At 52.8% G+C, this 21,091-nt stretch overlaps 2 protein-coding genes across 4 annotated transcripts in view; both read left to right on the top strand.

Annotated features, from left to right (window-relative positions):
• LOC144730918 (alpha-1,3-galactosyltransferase 2-like) overlaps positions 1 to 21,091 on the top strand; it is a 138,220-nt gene that overhangs the window by 62,933 nt on the left and 54,196 nt on the right. The gene's annotated exons all lie outside the window — the stretch shown is intronic.
• The window catches only part of LOC144730913 (ARF GTPase-activating protein GIT2-like), a 28,425-nt gene that overhangs the window by 3,527 nt on the left and 3,807 nt on the right, over positions 1 to 21,091 (top strand). Inside the window, exons 2-19 of one of the 3 annotated variants that reach the window (XM_078611766.1) lie at positions 4,385 to 4,524; positions 7,795 to 7,907; positions 9,074 to 9,179; positions 10,117 to 10,203; positions 11,200 to 11,330; positions 13,508 to 13,602; positions 13,936 to 13,981; positions 14,578 to 14,629; positions 15,229 to 15,301; positions 15,489 to 15,586; positions 16,256 to 16,358; positions 16,907 to 17,004; positions 17,321 to 17,470; positions 17,934 to 18,230; positions 18,909 to 18,998; positions 19,574 to 19,620; positions 19,991 to 20,149; positions 20,557 to 20,620. In XM_078611766.1, the coding sequence (XP_078467892.1) occupies positions 4,385 to 4,524; positions 7,795 to 7,907; positions 9,074 to 9,179; positions 10,117 to 10,203; positions 11,200 to 11,330; positions 13,508 to 13,602; positions 13,936 to 13,981; positions 14,578 to 14,629; positions 15,229 to 15,301; positions 15,489 to 15,586; positions 16,256 to 16,358; positions 16,907 to 17,004; positions 17,321 to 17,470; positions 17,934 to 18,230; positions 18,909 to 18,998; positions 19,574 to 19,620; positions 19,991 to 20,149; positions 20,557 to 20,620 (1,949 nt within the window). The remainder of the gene's footprint in view (positions 1 to 4,384; positions 4,525 to 7,794; positions 7,908 to 9,073; positions 9,180 to 10,116; positions 10,204 to 11,199; positions 11,331 to 13,507; positions 13,603 to 13,935; positions 13,982 to 14,577; positions 14,630 to 15,228; positions 15,302 to 15,488; positions 15,587 to 16,255; positions 16,359 to 16,906; positions 17,005 to 17,320; positions 17,471 to 17,933; positions 18,231 to 18,908; positions 18,999 to 19,573; positions 19,621 to 19,990; positions 20,150 to 20,556; positions 20,621 to 21,091) is intronic. The other 2 variants (XM_078611767.1, XM_078611768.1) reach the window with 2 other exon arrangements.

Genomic DNA, 21,091 nt, shown 5'->3' on the forward strand with positions numbered 1-21,091 from the left:
TAGCTGAAACAAGAGCCTCAAGCTCATTAGGGCTGTGGCCACGGCCCATGATCCTCGCCCCAGGGCAGTTTAGCCACTCGGTCGGTGAATGTGACGGAGTGGGAGGAACAAGGAGCCACGGGAGTGGTGGGAATGCTTCGTGCAATAGCCTCTGCTCCTCCATCTTCTGACAAGCTTCCCGGCAAAAGAAAAAAAATGACAACAAATACAGTTGTGTTGCAGGAAGTGAGGACATTTGTGTTGTGGATGGGGGTTGGTGGCAGAGCTGTGGCACTGAGCACCGTGTGGCCAGAGAGGAGGAGCCATTGTGCTGCGTGGCTGAGAGGGTGGAATTGTTTTGGTGCGATGTGTGTGGTGGAAGTGGGGGGGGTATGTGTGAGATGATTTTTGGATTTGAATTATGGTTAAAGGTTGTGTGGTGGTGGCAGAGTGTTTGGAGATAGTGGGACGTATGGTGGTTGGATGTGTTTGGTAGTAGTGGGTTGTATAGTGAAGGCTCTGTGTGTGGTGGTGGAAATGTATTGTTATGGTGGTGGGCTGTGAGTATGGTGTTAAGGTGTGTGGTAGTATAGTGTGTGTCGTGATTGTCTTTGGTAGTGGAATTGGGGCGTGTGATGGTTAGTGGTGTGTGTGTGGTGGAAGTCTTGCGTACATTGTGTTGGGGTGTGTGTGTTGTTCGGGTGTTTGTGGTAATATTAGAATGTGTTTAGTTGTAGTGGTGTGTGTGTAATGTTAGGTATATGATGGTCGGGGATCTTATAGTCGAGTGTATGGTGGTAGTATAGTAGTGGTGGTGTGCACATTTTGTTTCGTTCTCAAGCCATCGGGAGTGTCATTGTGGATTTGCAGGAAGATCAAACTGTGGACAGATCGGTTATGAAGGAATCATTCTACCATGAATGGAATCATTCCTTACGCGAGCTGCTTTCTTGAAATTGCTTGCTCACAGCTGGTTAACGAAACAAATGGGAATAATTGTTTCCCAATGTCTACCTCGCCAAACGCACAAGCCTGACAGTCCTGAGAATTCGTTTGGGAGTCAGAACTAAATAATCACATGCAACAAACAGCTCGGCTAATGTTGTGAAAAGTTGGCTGCATATTATTTTTGCTTTGAGGTTTGCGATAAAGGTGCTGAATAATTAATAAATTGCCGTTTATAATTCATCGCGTGGGGGAGACCGGGAGCACGCTGCCCATTATTAAGCCGCTTTCCCCGAACGAATGAAACGAGCGGCGCTGCAAACCCCGCAGTCGTTAAGCGCTCAAGAGCGACACGCGCGCGCTCTTTGAAGAAGAAGAAGACGACGCGCATCAGGCACGCCGGCGGTCACCGCGTGGACGAGCGCAGACGCGTGGAACCACTTGCACGCCGTCACCTCCACTGTTCACGTCCGCCCGTTACAGTACCGTGGTTGCCCGACCCCCTTGTGAACGCGCTCGGCGTAAAGGCCAGCAGGATGTGGTGGCCTCCTCGGAGTAGCCTTTGTCTGGGTCTCCTTTGTTAGAGCCACTCGGCGGAGCCGGCCCGTGCCAAGTGCTAAAAGTCACCGGGGCAGGCCTGGAACTCATTAGCGCTGCACACAGAGCCGCCTGTTTTGCTCGTGACGCCCCCTTCCACCACCCCCCACCTTGTCAGGACAGCGGGGGGAAGTATGGCTCGCTCGGTGGCAATGCACTCTCCGCTTGAGTCACCGAGGCCTCTGTTAAAGCCGCCCGTCAAAACCGCCAGTCAATCTCCACTTGGTGGGAGGTTGCTGCTTCTCTGCTGCTGCTCTCGCAGTTTTAAAGTCCCCCCCTCCCCTGGCCGTCTGTATGACTAATTCTATCCATCCTCTCACATCCAGACTAAAGACCTTCCTCTTCTCCTCCGCCTATGACCAACCGTTTCTATCAGTCCATTGTCTTGATCAGCACAGAGATCATCTTGTCCAGCTCCCTGCCCTCCCTAACTTATCCACTTAACGGAAAGAAAAAAATCCCCGAGCTTTTTGCACGATCTGATAATGCGCTCGTCTTGCGTTCTGTGCAGTGTCTTGAGATGCGGTCACGTGCAGACGCTTGTTAATTCAGATCGTAAAGCAGGGCCATCGTGCTGTGTGTGCGTGTAACATGTCGCCTTGTGTCTCCCAGCCAGGCCACACTGGAGCTCTCTCTCTCTCCCGCTCTCTTCCCGCGGAGCTTCCTCCTTGTCTTGTGGAACTCCCCTACTCCACACCTCTCTTCTTGTGGAACTCTCTCATTTTCCCTCTCCCCATGGAGCTTCTCTCCTTGTGGCAGGCACTTGGCATGTATTGTTTCAGTCGAGCCTGCTCCCTCAGCGCTGCGTAGTGTTTCCCCTCGATGCCAGCATTGTTAGGCCGGGTGCACGTGGGCGGGTGGGATGTTTGGCTAGTTTGGTTTCCCTTGAGCCCTTGATAAATGTTGGCTATATTTGTCATCAATAAAATGAGGATTTTGGGGTGGGGAAGGTTTCTCTACCAAAAAAAAAATCCAAACAGATGTTTTTGTTGTCATGGTATTCTGAGTGGTTTGGCTGAGTTGTGTTTTTCAAATTTATTCCAACAAACGAGAGCTTTAACCGTTTAACTGTCCCGGGAATCTTGCTTGGAAAACAGGCCGCATCCCACAGAGTCAATTCAAATCTACAATACATGTAGTACTCTTGCCAATATAAGACTACATTATTGTTCGTGTGAATGAGACGCTAGTGTTACGTTTAGCTCAATCGACTGAACAGAACTGCACTGTGTGGAGAAAATGACAGAGAAAATCAGAAGCAATACAAATGAGATGGATAAATGAGTTTAAAAAATGGATTGTTGAATCAGGTTTTAATAATTCATGTAATCACTGGTTTAGAGGGAAAGGGAGTGGTTGATGAATCATGACATGCCTCTTCAGAATTAGACCAAGAAATAATGAATTCTTTCATTTTCAAATCGTGGCCCAGAATCATGGCAATTCAATCGCTGCGGCGGGAAGGATGCATCACCATAGGATTCTCTTTCACATAAACTAATCACATGAGCTGCCAAGTGGGAGCCAGCCCCCTGCGGTTAGAACAGGGCTCGGTCTCAAGCGAGAGTCAGGGGGCTACCCCTGCCAGTTCGCGCCCCACGGCACTAGCAGTGGCGACGCACTTGCGCCCCGCCACACCGCAGGCCCTTTAGTACGCTGGCACTACCCGGGCTGCAAGGTGCACCATACGCGCGTTACTCGCCATGCGATGGTGAAGTGGCGAGCGGGCACCGGAAATGCGGGCAGTTTCCACGCTGGACCACAAACAGATTGTGGTTGAGCATGATGACCGTGGCTTCGTGTCAGGCACATACCGATAAAGAGCAAGAGAGCGATACTCTTTGGTTGTTTCTACAGCTAAAAATGTTCTTGCTGTAGTTTTCACAACTGATGATGATTGCTCGTGTTGCAATCGAAACTACATTATTTAATTTATTTTATATTTTATACCTACGTGACTTTACCGAAAGAACCAAAGAGTATGGATCCCTGCAGTCACGAAAACTTCAAATCTAGAAAAAAGCGAGAGAGCTCTACGGTCGCGAAATAAAGAGGCCCGCGGCACTTGAACTTTGAAGGAACTGGAGGTGGTGCAGCGTGCTGTGGGGGTACGTTGGGCCATGTGGTTTCCAAAGACCCCGCCCACCCTCCCCACTCCCTACTGCATCTGCACTATGTCGAGTTTGCTGATGGAAATAGTGGGCCTCTCTACTTTTGCCTAATTATGGCCATTTTGGTTTTATTATTCAAGGGCCTGTGGCAGAGAGGAGAAGCAGCTACTGCATCTTGGCATGATTATTCCCATTATCATCCTATGCCTGGTACATCCAGCCACGAGAGATATGAGCCTAAGAGCGTGCACGTGGTTGCATGCACGCGTGGGTGTGTTTTGTGTGACGCACACTTGGCTTTGAAATTCTACGTTGATTTGAGTACAAAGTCTTAAGCGCATTGGTACCATTCCTGGATCAATGCAGTATTATACAGTTTGTGTGTAATAAAACGTGGAATTTCCACCGCGTGCAAAGACTGTACAAATGAGGAAGACTTTCACGTCAGTGGGAGCTTGGATGAGAGGTGGGATTTGTATTTGGGCTGGAAACATTGTACGCGGTTGGGTGTAGGGGCCACACTTAGGAGCTGGGATATTGACACCAGCGTATTTTGTCTAATGACTCTTAAAAGGACACCTTTCCCTAACACTCGTGTCCCTGCTCAGGGTGCCCTCGCCCTTGGTCATACGCAAACAGCGCGTGCCACGAGCAACGCGACGCGGTGTTGTGTTTATCCCTCATCCTTTATCGCCCACCGCAGCGTACGCGGTCGTGTGAAGGGCGCGCGTGTGCACGCTTTGCGTTCGCAGTGTCAGACCCCGGCTGGGCGTCCATCAACCGCGGCGTGCTGGTGTGCGACGAGTGCTGCAGTGTGCACCGCAGCCTGGGCCGCCACATCTCCCTCGTCAAGCACCTGCGCCACAGCCAGTGGCCCACCTCGCTCATACAGGTGAGTGCGAGCGTGCGTGCGGTGTACGGGTGAGCATGTGGGCGAATGCATGCGAGAGTGCGGGCGAGTATACAGGTGTGCACCGCAGCCAGTGGCCCGCCTCCCTCATCGAGTGGGTGAGAGAGGGGGTGAGCATGCGGGGGTGCATGCCATAGCCAATGCGGCTTAATATGGGTGAGTGCGTGGGTGAGCGTGGAGGCGAGTGATAGGAAACCGTCCTCTCCGTGCCACCCCAACTGGGTTTGTTGTCGACTGTTCAGCAACAATAACAATTTGGATTTCTTTCGCGTCCAATTGCAGCTGCATTCCAAGACACTGCACAGCAACAGTGGAAAATACATATCACACAGTAAAGAAACATTCCTGTGCACGGAGTATATAACATTGGTCCAGCGTTTGCCTTTGGAAGTATTTAATTAGCAGTATGCAAGTCGACGGGTAGCTTTAGGGCAAACTGTCAATTTTTTTGCTCTGGTTTGTCTTTCCAAGTTTTGGGCAACCCGTTGATCAATGTGGCTGGGTTTTTCTCAAAAGGGGCTCATTCCAAAGCAGCAACACTATGCCACAGCCCTCTTCATATTGGATCACCTTTCTGAGCGTGATCATACTCCTCCCGTTATGGACGGAAAGTGTTGTAAAGAGTTAACAAAAAAATCTCCGTTGATGGAGCCACGGCAGGCTCAACACGTCGGGGTCAGGAGTTTCTGTTTTGAGCGTTTTGTGATTAATTTGAATACATTCTTACGCTCACGGCAGATGCACTTCATGGCGAGTGTGAGGCAATCGATTAGGATTTATGCCATTTGTTGGCTGATGTTCCGTTGAGGTTTTAGAGGCAATATAAACGAGACGGTAAAATCAAGACAAGGAACTGACTCTTGCGTGCTATCACGAGCATTCATAGAATCGCTGGGGGGTGACATTGTCTGCGTGCCTCTCGCTCCCTCATCACTGCAACAACGGGGCACACAGCAACAATAACATGAACAATAATAATCCAGTGCAATGTGAATTTGTACAGTGTATAAACACGTCTGCATCACATGACGCTGTACAGAAACTGCGGCGCATGTTCATTTATGGGAGAACAAGGAGGATATAGCTTTACTGTATATAGCCTGTGGGCACACATTTGTAATGGGTTCAACTGAGGCGCACACTTAAACGTGGAGGCAACACTATTTATTTACCAACGCAACAGACAACTTGGACAACTATATCAGGTGGTGACCACCGTTCCTCAGTTAACTTGAAGGGATAACTACATAAGGGGACCAGGACAGGTTAACAAGCTGCCTGGTCCACAAGCGGAGATCGGAGACTTGAGGACCATCGATGGCTTATAAGTTATGACGGCTGCGGCGTGGCCGGCTCCGCCCTCGGCCACGCCCCCTTCGCGATCCTTCGGGAAGGTCCAGGTCCCTTACCACGTGACCCCCGCGCCCCCATATGGGGTCCCCTGGCCCCCCTTCGTCCGGTCACGTGCCCTATCGGGTTCACCGAGGGTGTTACGGCCTGACGCGACCTCGGTGACACCCGGGCGCACCCCACCTACAGTACCCGTCATCACCTGGTACCGTCTCAACACAGTAGTGACATCATTTATGTCACTACACATTGATAACGAGGATGAGGCTCAGCTTCAGCTTGGAGGCCCCAGAAGGGAGTTAGTGGGCCGTGAGCACCTCTCTATCCCTTGGATCGCTCGTGTTTCACTGCCCGTGACTGAGACGCACTCAGAGGCGCGTAGAGGCCTGGCCTGGAGACACACGCTGCTCACACTGCCTCTCAAGTCAGACCTCACCACACACGAGTGGCTGATTTCTGCTCGTACGAGGACATTTTCCACATGGTCGAAATCTGCAGAAGGAGGTTTTCTCTGTTCGCCGATCTCGCATGAACTTTATGCAAATAATAATTTTAATTGTAAGGAAGAGCTGAAACGCAGCTATACCCAGATGACAATTGCCCTCCCACCAGAGGGGAGTAATTACAGTAACCGGTTTCCATGCATCTCAAGTGGAACCTGCTGTATTCTAAGTATCAAGTGCATAGCCTCCCGTGAGCACGGTGCTTGTCTCCTTCCTTGCGCAAATAGACATTTGCAGATGCTGTATTTCCTCTTACAGCATGGGTTTCGTTGGTTTTATGGTCACCGGCAGGTTTTATGGTGGCATTTTAAGACGGAGCATGCGTTTCGTTTCATGCCTAAACCTCATTAAAGTTCATGCGAAAAGCCCAATTGGTGTGGTAATCTCCATGCAACCTCTGGCCTATTTTCATTCTGCGATTTGGTGCAGTTTTGCGTGTTTTTTTTCTCTCCTGCGTGCAGACACGAGTGAGCGCGATGCTCCGTGCATGGTTTTATTTAATTTAATGTTTTTTTGTCAGCCGAAACAAACCCAACTGGGAATGCTACTGTCTGCTGAGACATCTCTCCCCCCCCTCCTCTCATGGTCTCATTCTTTCACAATGGCGTAACACTCGCCCACACAGGGCCCCTTCCCTTAACCCTCACATCCCGCGATGCCTCGCCACAAGCCGTGCAGTTGCATTGGTGCGCAGGTGCAGGCCATTGTTGACTTCACGGAGTGATCCATCTTGTGTCTGTCTCTCCGGTGTTGTGATAATGGAATTATAATAACAGTAATGGCAATATCAGTAATTTACCCTAGAATGCCACTCAACAGCGATCTTCCTATGGGGAGACGTGTCACTGCCGTGTGAACGTGGAGTTTCCACCAATGCTCAACAACACTGCCGCTCGCTTGTAAAGGGAGACACATTGACATGATGGCACCAAGGATGTCAAAGACAATGATTGTGGTCATCGGAGCATTAAACAATAACAATGTACTTCACCCGGTAAAATCCGTTGTGAGATCCTGTATTGGGATGCTTGGCCAATTCCATGAATCGGAGTTTGGCTTCATATGGGAGGAAACCGGAGTGCTCTGAGAAAACCCACCATGCATACAGTGGAGTAGGGGAGACACACTTAGCTCTATCATCTGCTGGCCACACCTCTTAGCCCCATGCCGACAATATCTGGCAATCTCTGGTGGTCACCAATCCATGTAGACACTCTGCTCTAGCCAGCGTAGCTTCGACGATCTAACAGGATCCGGTGCATCCCTTGGTGATTTTCTTGCCTTTGTTGAAAGGGGCCGGTTACGCGTCGCTTGGCGCCTGCGTGGCTAAAGCTGTCTCGTGACCGGCGGTTCGGCCCGCGGTGACGGTTGCCGCCTTGTGCGCCGCGATGACTTGCAGATGGTGCAGACGCTGGTGAGCAATGGAGCCAACTCGATCTGGGAGCACTCGCTGCTCGACCCAGCGCAGATCCAGAGCGGCAAGCGCAAGGCCAACCCACACGACAAAGTGCAGTGAGTCGCTCACGCGGGGCCGCCCTGCCGCCCGGAGGTCGCCACCGTCGGTCGGCCTTGTGAAGTTGACCGAGGTTTGGTGGAGGCTACACGCGTGCCTGACTTGATTTATAAGGTTTTAAGTGAGGCTGGGTGACGGAGGAGTGTCTTGTTTGTGTTTGCAGTTCGAGTGGCGACACACGGATTTCACGAACAGATATTACTCCGTGTTTTCATTCCTTCTTGCCGCTTATCGGCCGTGATCCATTTGATTAAACTTCTTTTTGCGCATGCAACCACTTGGCCTTCGCGACGAAAAAAAAACATTCCCCGTTGTTTTTTTTGGCTGCTTCTGTGGTGACATCATTTCACGGAGCATTGTTTCACGTGGGATGTAATGTTTAAAAAAAGTAGTGGGCATTTTAAAAGCTGTTAGTACTTGCACTAATCAATCTTCGCAGATCACGTACTGTACACGGTGGCGCTGTGATAAGCCTGGAAAATGTGAAGGAAGTTGGCAGGCTGACAGCTTTGAAGTGACATGACCTCGCGCATATTAGACGTGGAAAGATCCGCTAGCTAATTTATTAAAATATTATTTTCATACTCCCAATTCTTTATCAAATCATGCCTGTGTAAATCTACTTTCATGATTCATTCAAAGTGCACATTCACGTTCCTTGAGTCTAACGGAGAAAACAAAACGACAAACATAAGAGAGAACACGAGACAGTAAAAATGCGACGTTTAAAACCGACGCAAAAAGGAGTTAATTCTGAAATGAAATCATGACCCTGCATCGTAACAATTAATTGAATCTCCACGTAGTGATGAACCACAATGAACTATGATAATTCAACGAAGGCAGTGAAGCAGTCCACCAAATATCAACCGAAGCCATTTCCCGGCAAAGAAATCTGGATGTAGACTGAGAAGTCTGTGTTCGTCCAGCTGCACGTAAGAGATTGAATCGCGAAGGGCGGTGGATGTGAATCGTTACTTGCCCAGAAGACAATGGAGCAGCAGTCACGTGCACGTCGCGTGGAGTTTCCGTGCATACGGCGTCGTATCGCGGGGGTTCGTGTCCGCGAGCAGCTTTCACCTTGGCGGGGTGACTGCGCAGGTTCACGTCCGAGTTCGCGCTTTGATTTGTCCTCTGTGTGTGTCGTCATCGTCGTCGTCAACAGCCCGACCAAGGCGGAGTTCATCAAGGCCAAGTATCAGATGCTGTCGTTCGTGCACCGCATGCCATGTCGCGAGGACGATAACATCATGGCCACCGACCTGAGCAGGGTGAGGCTTCCCTGTCCCGTCGGTGCAGGGAGCGAGCGCGTGTCAAGGTGGACGATGTAAACGATGCAGAGGAGGTGACCAGTGCGCTACCCCCCCCTGGGTGGCTCGTGTCGGAGCTGACAGGGCTGCCACCGCTGAGCATCCTCGGTTGGAATCTGGGTTTTTGGCTGCCCAGCCACGATTAAAATAAGTTCTCAAGCCCGGGTTGTTCACGGTCTCAATTCGGCCCCCGATGACTGCGCTCAAGAAATCGGTTTCATTTTGTATTTTTTATATTATTTTTTGCGTATCCACGCATTGTGTAAAGTAACAAAAAACATCCGTTTGGTTGGCATGCGATGAACACTTCTTGCAGGGCATATGAAAGTTTCCCTCTGTGGCCAGAGACCTATTGAGGTCACTTGATAATTCTATGACATTTTGGGACCGTTCTCGAACGCATAATGACGATGCAGTGCTCGTTGCGAGAGTTCCAAATCGGAATGTTTTTGTCTCGTGACAACACGACGCAGTAGCAATTTGGAAAAACAAATTCTTTCCACAAAAGGGAAATTGCGATTTAAGTTGTCTGTCAATGGTGCTCGTTCGTCTTGCCTAAGGCCTGGTTCACACGCCGTGAGTTCTAGAGACGCCCAGAGAGGCGCGGAGCATTTCACTCCAGCTGTCACAAACACTCCCGGAGCCTCGTAGAATAATCGGCACGACACCTGGCAGATTACATAATCGGAATCTTTATTTCGACTGGAGGAATCAGATGAGCTATGAAGCTCTTTTTCACAGGTGTCCTGTAGTTTTCACAGAACGACGGCATGTCTGCACGCGCCGTTCGGCAGGCACCGCGGGCCGCGAGTTTCCGCAGCGGCTCCGTTGGTCTCGAAGTTACCGTCCGGGGAGCGTGTCCCTCTGGCGTTCATTCCGCTGGTTTCCTTCTCCGCAGCAACTGCACTCGAGTGTGAGAACGGGGAACTTGGAGACGTCGCTGAGGCTGCTCTCCCTGGGGGCCCAGGCCAACTACTTCAACCCCGTGAGTCGTTCGCGCTCCCCGCCCTGTGCCACGACGGGATGTGGGGGGTGGAGGATGGGCAGTGGGGGGAGTTTTGTTGTTTTGGTGGGAGAGTTTTTTTTTTCCTCTGGCTGTAAAGCAGCAGAGTTCGTGCACAGTTGCACGACCGGTCTCTGCAGGCATGGCCGTGCGTGTATGGACGCGTTCCCTTTAGGTTGCCGTGCTTGGCTCAAAAGGAGTTGGAGCGGCAGAGTAATAATGAGCCAGGCAAGCCTGGCAAGCCTGGCTGAGTTAAGACATGGGCTGCTATAGGTGAACTGTAATAACTGAACGTGTATGTGTGTATGTGAGCCGGTGTGTGTGTGTGTGTGCGTAATCTGTTGGCATGGAATAATTGATTTAAATGGGTTCTTGCATTTGCAATACGTGCGTTGAGTTGTTTGCTTGAGAACCGATTGTTTGCAATTTGTACAACATATCCGAATATTACATTTAAGCTAGAAGCATCCATGAATTGTTGTTGCTTGCTAGTGTGTGCATGTGAGAGTGAGCATGTGTGCCAGAATGTATGTGATTGGATGATTTGTGCATATTCGTTCAAGCATGTGTGTGTACTTGTGTTTGCGCTTGTGTCTGTGCGTTTGTGTAAGTTGGTGTTTTCGTCTGTGCGTGTGTGTCTGTGTGCGTTAACGCACTACGGTACAAACCCGGCGACCTGAGTTCAATTCCCGCTCACAGCTAACACCAGTGACGATTATCTGAACTAGACATGGGCCTCCCCTCGGTCGACTCAACCTCAAATGAGTACCTGGCGTGTAAACACTACCACTGTGGAGACAAAGGCGGCTGGGCGTGGTGCTGGCCACCCACCCCCTCGTGTGCCGTGCCAGCCTTCAATGGTGCTCGCTAACAGCACTTGCTCCAACAGTCTTTTCAGGTTATATGGGGGATCTTTGTCTTTGTGTGCTAGTGTGTGTGTGTGTGTGCGCCACTCACACTGTGCGTGTGTAAACGCAGGACAAGGGGAACACCCCGCTGCATGTGGCAGCCAAGGCCGGGCAGACCCTGCAGGCCGAGCTGCTCGTGGTGTACGGCGCCGACCCGGGCGCCGTCGACGCTCTGGGCCAGACGCCCGTGGAGTGCGCGCGGTGAGATCATCCTAACCGCGCTCGCCGGCTCCGCGCACCAGCACGGGGGTTCGCGTAACCGCTGGTGCCTCATTTAAACAAATTCTGGGATCCAGGCTGCGCTGGCCCAGGAATAGCCCAGTTCAATCCTAGGATTCGAACACACCGGGGTCTGTGACTCCCCATGTTACAAGGCCATGAAGATCGGCCTCTCCTGCTCCGTTCCCTTCCACAACCCTATGCAGCTGAGGATGGGGGACATGAAAGTGTAGGTTAACCATAGCAAATGGGTGAGTTTGGACTAATGAATACGTTACATTGTCATTTGTATCTGTGTGTTGATAACACAAACATGGCCGAGATACTAAGCTTGGTGAGTGACGTCAGGACGCACGCGTCTCACCCCTGCCTTGACCCCGAGACGTCGCGTAGCATAAGCAATGACACGTATTGGCAGGCGTGTGACGATCCCTCGGTACACTGATTAAAATCTACCCCTACGCTCACCGTACATCGAATTGCGCGCCAGAACCCATGATTTATTCAGATGATATGCCGATGTGACGTTTGTGCCAAGGGCAGGAACAACGCTGTACAAATGAGGCGGGAAACGACGAGAAACAACACGAGCTGGACGGCATAAACGAGACTAAAAGAAAGATGCTTGTTCTGTCGAATCTACTGTCACACTTGGTCATCAAATGCCGAGTGTTGATGTCATCGTAAATTTATGCAGTGGCGTTGGGTAACGAGCTTGGGCGGTTGTGACCTCACTGCACCGGCAGTCGTTTTGGAATTCAAATCGTAAAACGGCTCGAGCAAGAAAAATTATTTTGTTGACGTAAGAATGCGTGGAACGTACACCACCGCCGTGGCGAGCACCGGAGGTCACCCCTCGGGGCAGCGATGACCTCGTACCCAGTGGTGCAGCGTGTTCCGCATGGGCCCAGATTTTCACCGTCTCCGTCATAGACCCGGCACCTGGGCTCCTCGGAACCGTGGACCCCGATTCATTTGCACCGCTTGCACACTCTCAAGCCACGCCGCTGCTCACAACAAAACACGACGTGGCACATGTCTCCCCTGGAAGATTTTCTCGCGGCCCTAATTTGACTAAATCGGCGGCGACTTTGCGTGACGTCATGGACTTGGTGCCTGCAGCGCGTGGGTCAGAAATGGTCGGCTGCTCCTGAAAGTGTTCATTGTCGCCTGCTGAGAAGGGACAATTAGCGCAGCGCCACATGAGAAACAAATAATTTGTGCATCATCATCATCATCTCCGGCTCTCAAGATTACTTTAGCACTTAGAGCGGTAATGAGAACGGAAGTAAATCTGGGAGACGAAATAAGGGCACCGCTGTCAGTCCCCGATTAATTCCGGGTGCTCGTTAGCAAGGACGATGCTTGCTGCGGGCTCCAGCTGGGAGGCGCGATTCAGCACGCTCATCGCTTAAGACGCTTCCCGGCCGCAGATGTGAATACAATTATAGAAGCGTTTTGTTTGAATGGGCGGTCACCTGCTTGTAAATACAGGCCTTCACTCGACCCCTTGTGGCCATGTGACTTGCTTATGAAAAGCCAAACCAAGCGCTCTGCACACGTAGTATGTTACGGGGTGGTCTGTCTTGTGTCACGGTGGAATAAGCAGGAGTGGAAAAGTTGGGACGTTAGTCTCAATGTTATAAATGAAGTTTCCCATTGCCAGGGATGGGCAGCCTTCTCATTAAACCTGTGATCATGTTACGCATGCGCGTGTCCGTGTGCGCATTTATGACGTGCGCACACGTTTGTACATACCTTTGTGAGTTAGATACCCGCTTATAGCCAACATGAGTTACGAATATTTCAGCTGGTCATCGGCCTCCTCTAGGACGACTCTGCCTTAAAATGAATCGGCATCAGCATTGGGGAGACAAAGGCAGTCAGGTGTGGTGCTGGCCATCCACCTCCTTGTATGCCATGGCTATATTGAAAATCCTTTTCTTTGTACCTATGTGTGCGTGCCTACAAGTGCACATGATTGCTAGCGTACGTGGCGCATGCGCGCATTCTGTTTTCCATGTGTGTGGCGTGCATGCATGCGTGCATGTGTGTGCATGTGTGTGCGTGCGCGCGCGCGGTGCGTGTACGCATGTATACATGCACGCACATGTGTGCTTACACACGCGTGCGTGCGTGGGTCTGTGTGTGCGGTGCAGCCAAGCGGGACACACGGATCTCGCCGACCGCCTCGTAGAGTGCCAGTACGAGCTCACCGACCGCCTCACCTTCTACTTGTGCGGCCGTAAGCCAGGTAAGGGAGGCACGCCGAGACCTTGCGACCTTACCCCCTTCGCCCTCCGCGGGCGTCTGATGAACCACTCGTGCCGTTATCTCGACGCAGAGTGGAACGTTCCGACTGAATTCCCCCACACCTGCGCCGTCACGGGACACCTTGCGTAATGATGCGGGTGCTGGGATGCTTTTACTCGGAATGTTCCATTTTGCACTTGTGGGGGAGGGAGGGTTGTCACGGACTAGTCCACGAAGAGCGGGTGGAGAGACAAGAGAGCGAGCGAGATGTCTGTCTGTTCACGTGTTGAGACCCAGCTTTCTGAGTCAACGTTGCGTTTCCCCCTTCCTCCAGATCACAAGAGCGGCCAGCACTTTGTGATTCCGCAGATGGCAGACAGGTGAGAGCCTGATGGCCTTCGCCACACAACTTCCTTGTGCACATTCTACCCAGGAAGTGAGATCAAAGTGTCACACCAGGGTGGTATTAATCCATCCGCACATTCGCCGCCACGTGATGCGCGTATGCACCGCCTTCGCCCACTAATATCTCCTCTGTGAGATTGGCCCATTAAAGTACATGTGTCGTCCGTCTTAATTATTAACCAGGCTTTGCTTAGACGTTTCTAAACTTATTAAAAACGGAAGGTGTGGTCGTGCTGTGTCGGGCCCATTGATATTTTATTCTCACAGGGTGGGGCGCAATTGAGTTGTGTGATCTTTGGTAGCCTGCATAAACACACGCAGTGCAGGCGTCCCCGATTGATGGGATGTGGTGAAATGTGGACGTCCGGGTGTTAATGGTCACTCAGATGTTGTTGCGTTTGCTTTTCACGCTGCCCTTCCCCGCTCGGAGTCAGACAGAAGTAAGTACGCTTCAACTCGCTGTGCGTCTGAGATTCATGACAATACTCTTCAGGCCCCGTGAGTGAATCTGTGGCTGGCTGAGTCGTGCGAGCCGCGATGTCAGCTTTGTTTCTGCACATTTGTCTTGCAGCAGCCTGGACCTCTCTGAATTTGCAAAGGCAGCCAAGAAGAAACTGGAAGCAGTGAGTTCCATTTCCCGTTTCACCCGGCGTCACGGGCTGGAGCCTAATCCCACACTTCCCGGCCACCCTCTGTGGTGGCCTTTGTGGGTGGGGAGCAGCAGTGTAGCGGTTGGTACACTGCGCCATGAACCTGGTAACCTGACTTTGATTACCTGCTCTCAACGACCCATAACAGTAACGAATATTTTAACCGGTCCTGTGCCTCGCCTGGGTCGACTCATTCTTAAATGAGCACCTGGTGCGGTGTGTAAACGTCAGCACTGGGGAGGTAAAGGCATGGATTTGGAGCGCACCCACACCCCTTGTGTGCCGTGCCAACCTTAATAGGCGCTCGCTTGTTCGAACAATCCTCGTGGCTACTCGAGGGATCTTGGTCTTTGTGTGCATGTGTGCCGAGCGGAGCTGTATGAATGCAATGTTGTTGCTGCACATGTGGGTGGTGTTAATCCCGCCTCTGCCTTCTAATCTGCAGTGAATGCAGGCACGGGTTGTGTTTGCATTGCGTCGACAGCTGCACGCACGTTTTGCTTGGGCGCCTGATCTCACGCATTCCCCTTCCTCCTTCTTCCTCCTCCCTCCTCTTCTTCCCCCTCCAACAGCTGAGCAACCACCTCTTTGAGGAGCTTGCAATGGACGTGTACGATGAGGTGGACAGGCGCGAAACCGATGCAGGTGAGATGCGCCCCCCTCCCCCCCCCCCTGCTTGTGCAGTAGGACTTTTGCTTGAGATGGTTCCTGACGTACGGTCGGTCACTTCGCGAAATGCGGGCGAGTGAGTGCGCGGGGCGTCGAACGGCTTCGTGCACACTTGGGCGAGTTCGTGATGGGTTTTTTCCCCCTCCCCGTGCTCCTCACCCAGTGTGGCTGACCACACAGAACCACAGCAAGCTGGTGACGGACCGCACCGCCGTGCCCTTCCTGCCCGTCAACCCCGAGTACTCGTCCACACGCAACCAGGTGCGGCCGCTCCCTCTCCACCCGGCTGCGTTAATTTGCGATCGCGTTGGTTAACTTGTCGACGTGGCGAGAGGAGGAAGATTACTGTTTCTGCTCGGCTGTAATGCTTAAGTAGAGCGACAACGCTTAAGGCTAAGTTGTAAATATTGCAGCCCTGGGTTATTTTGTTGTCCTTCCCCCGCACCTCCGATTAGCACGGTTAGTTACATACGATGCAAAAGAAGTTGTACATACAGACAAAATAGAGTAATTTTGAATGGGTGGTGGTTGTGAATTTTTGTTATAAGGCACAGTTAACCCTTGCCATGGGTGCGAGCGTTGTGCGCTCGGCATGTATGTTGAACTTCTTTCGCACCTTCTTGGTTCTCTCGGTAAAGTCACGTAGAATGGAAATAATAAAATAATAAAAATAAAACATAATAAAATAATTCTCACGACGTTTCGGCCACAACGCAAGCAGCCGTCCTCAGGTGGAGAACAGGTCTGTAAAGGAGACAGAGTCTGAATGGAATTTAAATCGAAATTCTTTCGCACCATTACATAGTCAACCGTGCAAATCGGAGGTGCGAGGGATGGTGCCAGGAGTGCTTAGATATTTCAGGGTCGATTGGCCGTGCCCAATGCCGTGAAACTGCTGGTGTCTTGACCCCACCGGTGTCTGCGGTGCAGGGCCGACAGAAGCTGGCTCGCTTCAACGCTCGCGAGTTCGCCACGCTCATCATCGACATCCTGAGCGATGCCAAGCGGCGGCAGCAGGGCACAGCGCCGGGGGGTGAGGGCACCGCGTGGGCACGCGTGGGCATGAGAGCCCGAGTGGACACGACACGGGACACGAACGCACGCACGTGCGCTCGGAGAAACACAAATGCCCACGTGGCCTTGCAGCGTGGCGAGTGTGAAGCAAATGCGCAGGGATGTGCGGTGCGTTTAAAGTAATAAACGGTAATAATATTGATAATTTAGAGCCCTTAACCCAGAGCTGGGTGAAGGCCTTACCCATGTCACGTTGGTCATGGCGGTTGTTTGACCCAAATTTCGCCATTTTGGTCCATGCGGGATGCAACCATGATCAGATATCCTTGGACACTGATGTTAACCGTTGCCGGGAATCAGACTTTGGTGGCCACGTTCGTAGCGCAGTACCCTTACTTCTGCGTTCCCGTTTCACACCAAATAGCATAGAAGCGCCAGATAAAATGTAAAGATTTAACCCTTGCTTAAGTAACTCACGAGTCCAGCTGTGTAGATCTTCTCGTGCAGGGAGACGCGCGGTGTAGGAGTGGGGCGCTGTGTGCGTGTGGCCGCGTGTAATGTCTATAGACAGCATGGACGATGACGACGTTCACGATTATGACATCGTGCCGTCGGAGGATGAAGACGTGACCCCCGGGAACTCCGCCGTCAAATCCCGAGCCAAGGTACGTCCGTGCACTCCCTTCCCCACGTCGAGCCCAGCCCACAGAACCACAGAACCATGGCCACGCGGTTAGACGGAGGTGTCGTTCGTGACGTTACCGCGTGAAACGCATTGGCCCAGAGGTTATAGAAGTTCCCCGGAAATCCTGTCTCGAATGCTCATTTATCCCATTTATTTCCGGACTCATTTACCAAATTAGTGTCAGCTTGACGCTGAATGAGTAGGGTTATATTAGCGAGGTAATAATCACAGGGTTTGGTGAGCTCCTCATGGCAGTAACTTACTGTTGGCCCTCACTTGTGACCTCTTGAACCCAGAGCATGGACTCTGACCTCTCCGACGGGCCGATCACCTTGCAGGAGTACATGGAGGTCAAGTCGGCGCTTGCCAGCTCGGAGGCCAAAGTTCAGAGGTTACTCAAGGTGAACTCCGACCTTGGAGACGAGCTGCGGCGCCTGAGGCAGGAGGTGAGACGCGGGCGCCGACCTCCCATCGTCACGTGACACCGAGCGCCACGTACAGCCTGTGCGCACTCCTCTCCCACCACTGTGCGCAAGTGTGTACACGTGTGTGTGTGTGTACACGTGCGTGTGTGCACGTGGATTTGTGGTCATCTGTTGGCCTCTTGTTTTACTTTATCATGGCACTTTCTTTTTTTTTAAACAAAAACGAACGTAACATTTATGTGCGTGTGATTTAGTGGTGGTGTTTTCCTGTGCGTACGTTTGTGCATTCGTGTGCAGCGGTACTTTATTTATCTGCGTGTATGCATTTAGGGGTGGTGTTTGAGCTCTGCCGTTTGCTGCGCCAGCTTCCACGCCGTCTCACCGTGCGCCATTAGTGGCTGTGCTCGCCGCTGTTACCCGCCCCCCCCTTCCCCCCCCCCCCCACCCTCGTGTGCGCGGCATTCACCTTCGTGCGTCACAACAGGTCGACAAGCTGCACCGCGAGAACTCCACGCTGCGCGAGCAGCTGGGCAGCGGCAGCTCTCCCTACCCAGGCCCGCACGGCGGCGGCGGCGGTGGCGGCGGCGGTGGCGGCGGGGGAGGGGGTCCTTCCGCGTCGCGCAAGGAGCCCGTCTACCAGGTGCCCACCAACCGGCGTCCGTCCATGCGCGGGGTGGGCGGAGCGGGGCGCCCACAGTCCATGTGCGAGACGAGCTCGCTGCCGCGCTCGCACCAGCCGGGCGGCGACGGGGACGCACGCGCGCCTGACGTGTCCGCAAACGTGAGCCGCGCAGTTTTCCTTTTTTTACCCTTTGCTGCTTTTTTTTTTCCTTCTTTCACTGCTTGCTGCCAGTAGATGGGTGAGGGGCCGGGCCCGGCGACCGCTCTCGGTGGTCGCGGCCCGCGCTGGCCGCACGCCCAAGTCACCATCGGCCGGGCCGAGCCCGTGCCGACGCGGCCTTCTGCACCGCCGCGCTGGGTGGTTCCCTCTGCTCGGCCACCGTAGATTCTTCGTCCGCGTCGCCCTCTCGCAGGGCTGCACGCGTGGCTTGGGGAAGCGTCTCGCTTTGTCTGCAAGGTTCACAAAGCAAGCGCGCAGCGATTGTGATCGTGACGAGTCGCAAAGCTGCAGTGCAAACCCCAGCCCAATTTGCATGTCTTCTAGCAATGGGAAATCTAAACCTTTGTTTTATTGTAATTATTCAAAGAACAAACTCCACGAATGCGTAGGCTCATAAATGTTAGGGCAGAAGAAGGGGGGAGCTCACCGCCTCTTTTATATCCGCACGCTGCTTTCGGCAGATTTTTCCACATCACTTTTAAGTCTCTTTTTGGTTTCTTTGTTGTGTTTTAGTGTGTTTATTTTCCATATCCAATCTGTGTTGTGTGTGTCTGTGTCTCATCTCTTCACTCCCCACCGCCACCGCCGCCGCTGCCGCCGCCCTGCGTGGCCGCGCAGATTCGTAGGAGTGCGTTTGTGACCGCCCCTGTTTTCTCTCCTTCACACCACCCCGCGCTCTTCCCGGCCCGCGACGCCATGCGCGGCCTGGTTAAGTACTCGCGTTCCGCGTGCCCGGCGCGCGTCCCCTTTCCGACGTGACGCGACCTCCTCTTCCTCCTCTTCCTCCTCCTCTTCAGCTCGCACCGCAGCCACCGCTCGCACGGCCCCGCGGCCTACGCCGGTCGCTTCTCGCGGGGAACTAACCTCATGGCGCCGCCGCAATCGCTTTGGCTGCACGGGGGAGGACCTGCTGTTAACTTGCGCCGTCGTCTTGTGACGGCGCGCGCTACGCGGTTGTCTGCTGGCTGTTCTACCGCGCGCCGTGTTGCGCCGTCCGGGCTGCGTCGGCGCGTAACGCGATAAGAGACGAAAAACAAAACGTCGCAAATCTCGGACGTTGCCGCTTCTTGCACTGCACTGCGGACTTGGTGGCATCGCGCACAGAAGACCGCGCTCGATAAAGCGTGCTTGTAAAGGGGCCGGCTTTCTTGCACACTAATTGTTTAATCACCGCCGCCTGGTGTTTGGAAGCTTGCCCTGCTTAATAACAGCTAACCTCGCGCAGCCGAACACAGGCGGTGTGCACTGACCGTCGTGTGTTCCCCCCTCACCTCTGTCTCCAGGCCTCTGGTCTGGACTCCTCGCTAGACGGGGACTACAGCAGCTACAGGTGCGTCGTATTTCTGGCTGCAGCCTGGCGACGTGCTCCGCCAGCGGCCGTGTTCTCTGCTGCACGCGCCGTGTCCGTGTGCCCGTGTGTGTCATCCATGCGGCCAGCGCTTGTGTGAGCCGTGCGTTTTCGAAATGTCTGTGCGTTTGCCTCGTGTGCATTGTAAACATGCATTTTTTATGATAATCGTAAAAAAATTGCAACGTGCGCAGGTTCGCAAGCGGACAGAGGTTCACATGTGACGTGGCACTTGTGTGTGCGAGCTCAACGCATGTTTGTTATCCATACGATAAATGTGTTGTGTGATCCTCGGATCTTTGTTGCGCATGCGGCAAACGTGCGCGCGTGTGCATGCGCGCCGCGTCCCCAGGGAGGTGGGCCTCGGCGTTCGTTGCGTCGAGGGGGAGGAGAGCGAGGGCGACCCGAGCCACGCGCTGCCCAGCGGACAGGACGTCATCCGCAAGACGGAGCAGATCACCAAGAACATCCAGGAGCTGCTGCGCTCTGCTCAGGAGTGCAAGCACGAGAGGTAGCACAGACAGGCCCCCCACCCCCCCCCCCTGTTGTTTGCCGCTCTCCCCTTCTCGCCAAGCCCCCCCCGCCGCTATTTACCGTCCGCACGGCGGTTCTCGCGAAACGGCTGCGGTCCCACCCCTCCGGAGCGCCTCGCACGGCGCAGGCCGCCCGCTCCCTACAGCGAGTTCTCGCCCCGCGGGGTGAGACGTGTTTGTACTCGTGGCCATCGGCTGGTGTGCTGCTCCAGACGGCACCGACACGTGGACACCGTGCACTATGATGCGACGATTTTCCCGAGTTTGCGTTGTGCGTACGTATGTACGTATGTATGTTGAACTTCTTTTGCACCATAACGTAGCCAAGCGCGCTAATCGCCGCTGTGTGTAACGCTCACCCCGCACGTCCGTGCGCTCCCTCCAGCTTTGTGCCGTGCTCCAGCAAGATCCACATCGCGGTGTCGGAGATGGCCGCTCTGTTCCCAAAGGTATGCTCGATTACAGAGGTCTACGGTAGTTGTGTTTTGTTAAGCGGGGTCTGTGTGTGTGTAGTGATTCTAATAACGCTGTGTGAGTGTGCTGTCCCTGGTAGTCCTGATTGGGTGTGCGTGCTGTCTCTAGTACAGGAACTCCCCGGGTTGCGGAAGACCCGATTTAGGGAAATCCGAAATGCTCCCATAAATCGTGTTAATCAAAATTCACTATTTGGAAATGTTTGCGTTAGTTACGTAAGTGTAAGTAGTGCAGCGCGGTGAGGTTGTGGGTGAATACCGCGAAGCTTCACTAAGATCAAGCTCAATGGAATTTTTTTATAGTGTTACATAATTCTTTTCCTTTTGTAGCATTACGTAATTGTTTGTTTTCTACGCTTAGAACTATATTTTTCCCTTGTTTCTATTGCTAGTTTTCTTAATTTAAAGATTATTTCACGAGTTACTGTATTGTACTTTATTTAACAC

This window comes from Lampetra planeri, chromosome 37, assembly GCF_965212315.1.
Source record: "Lampetra planeri chromosome 37, kcLamPlan1.2.h2, whole genome shotgun sequence".
Taxonomy (NCBI): domain Eukaryota; kingdom Metazoa; phylum Chordata; class Hyperoartia; order Petromyzontiformes; family Petromyzontidae; genus Lampetra; species Lampetra planeri.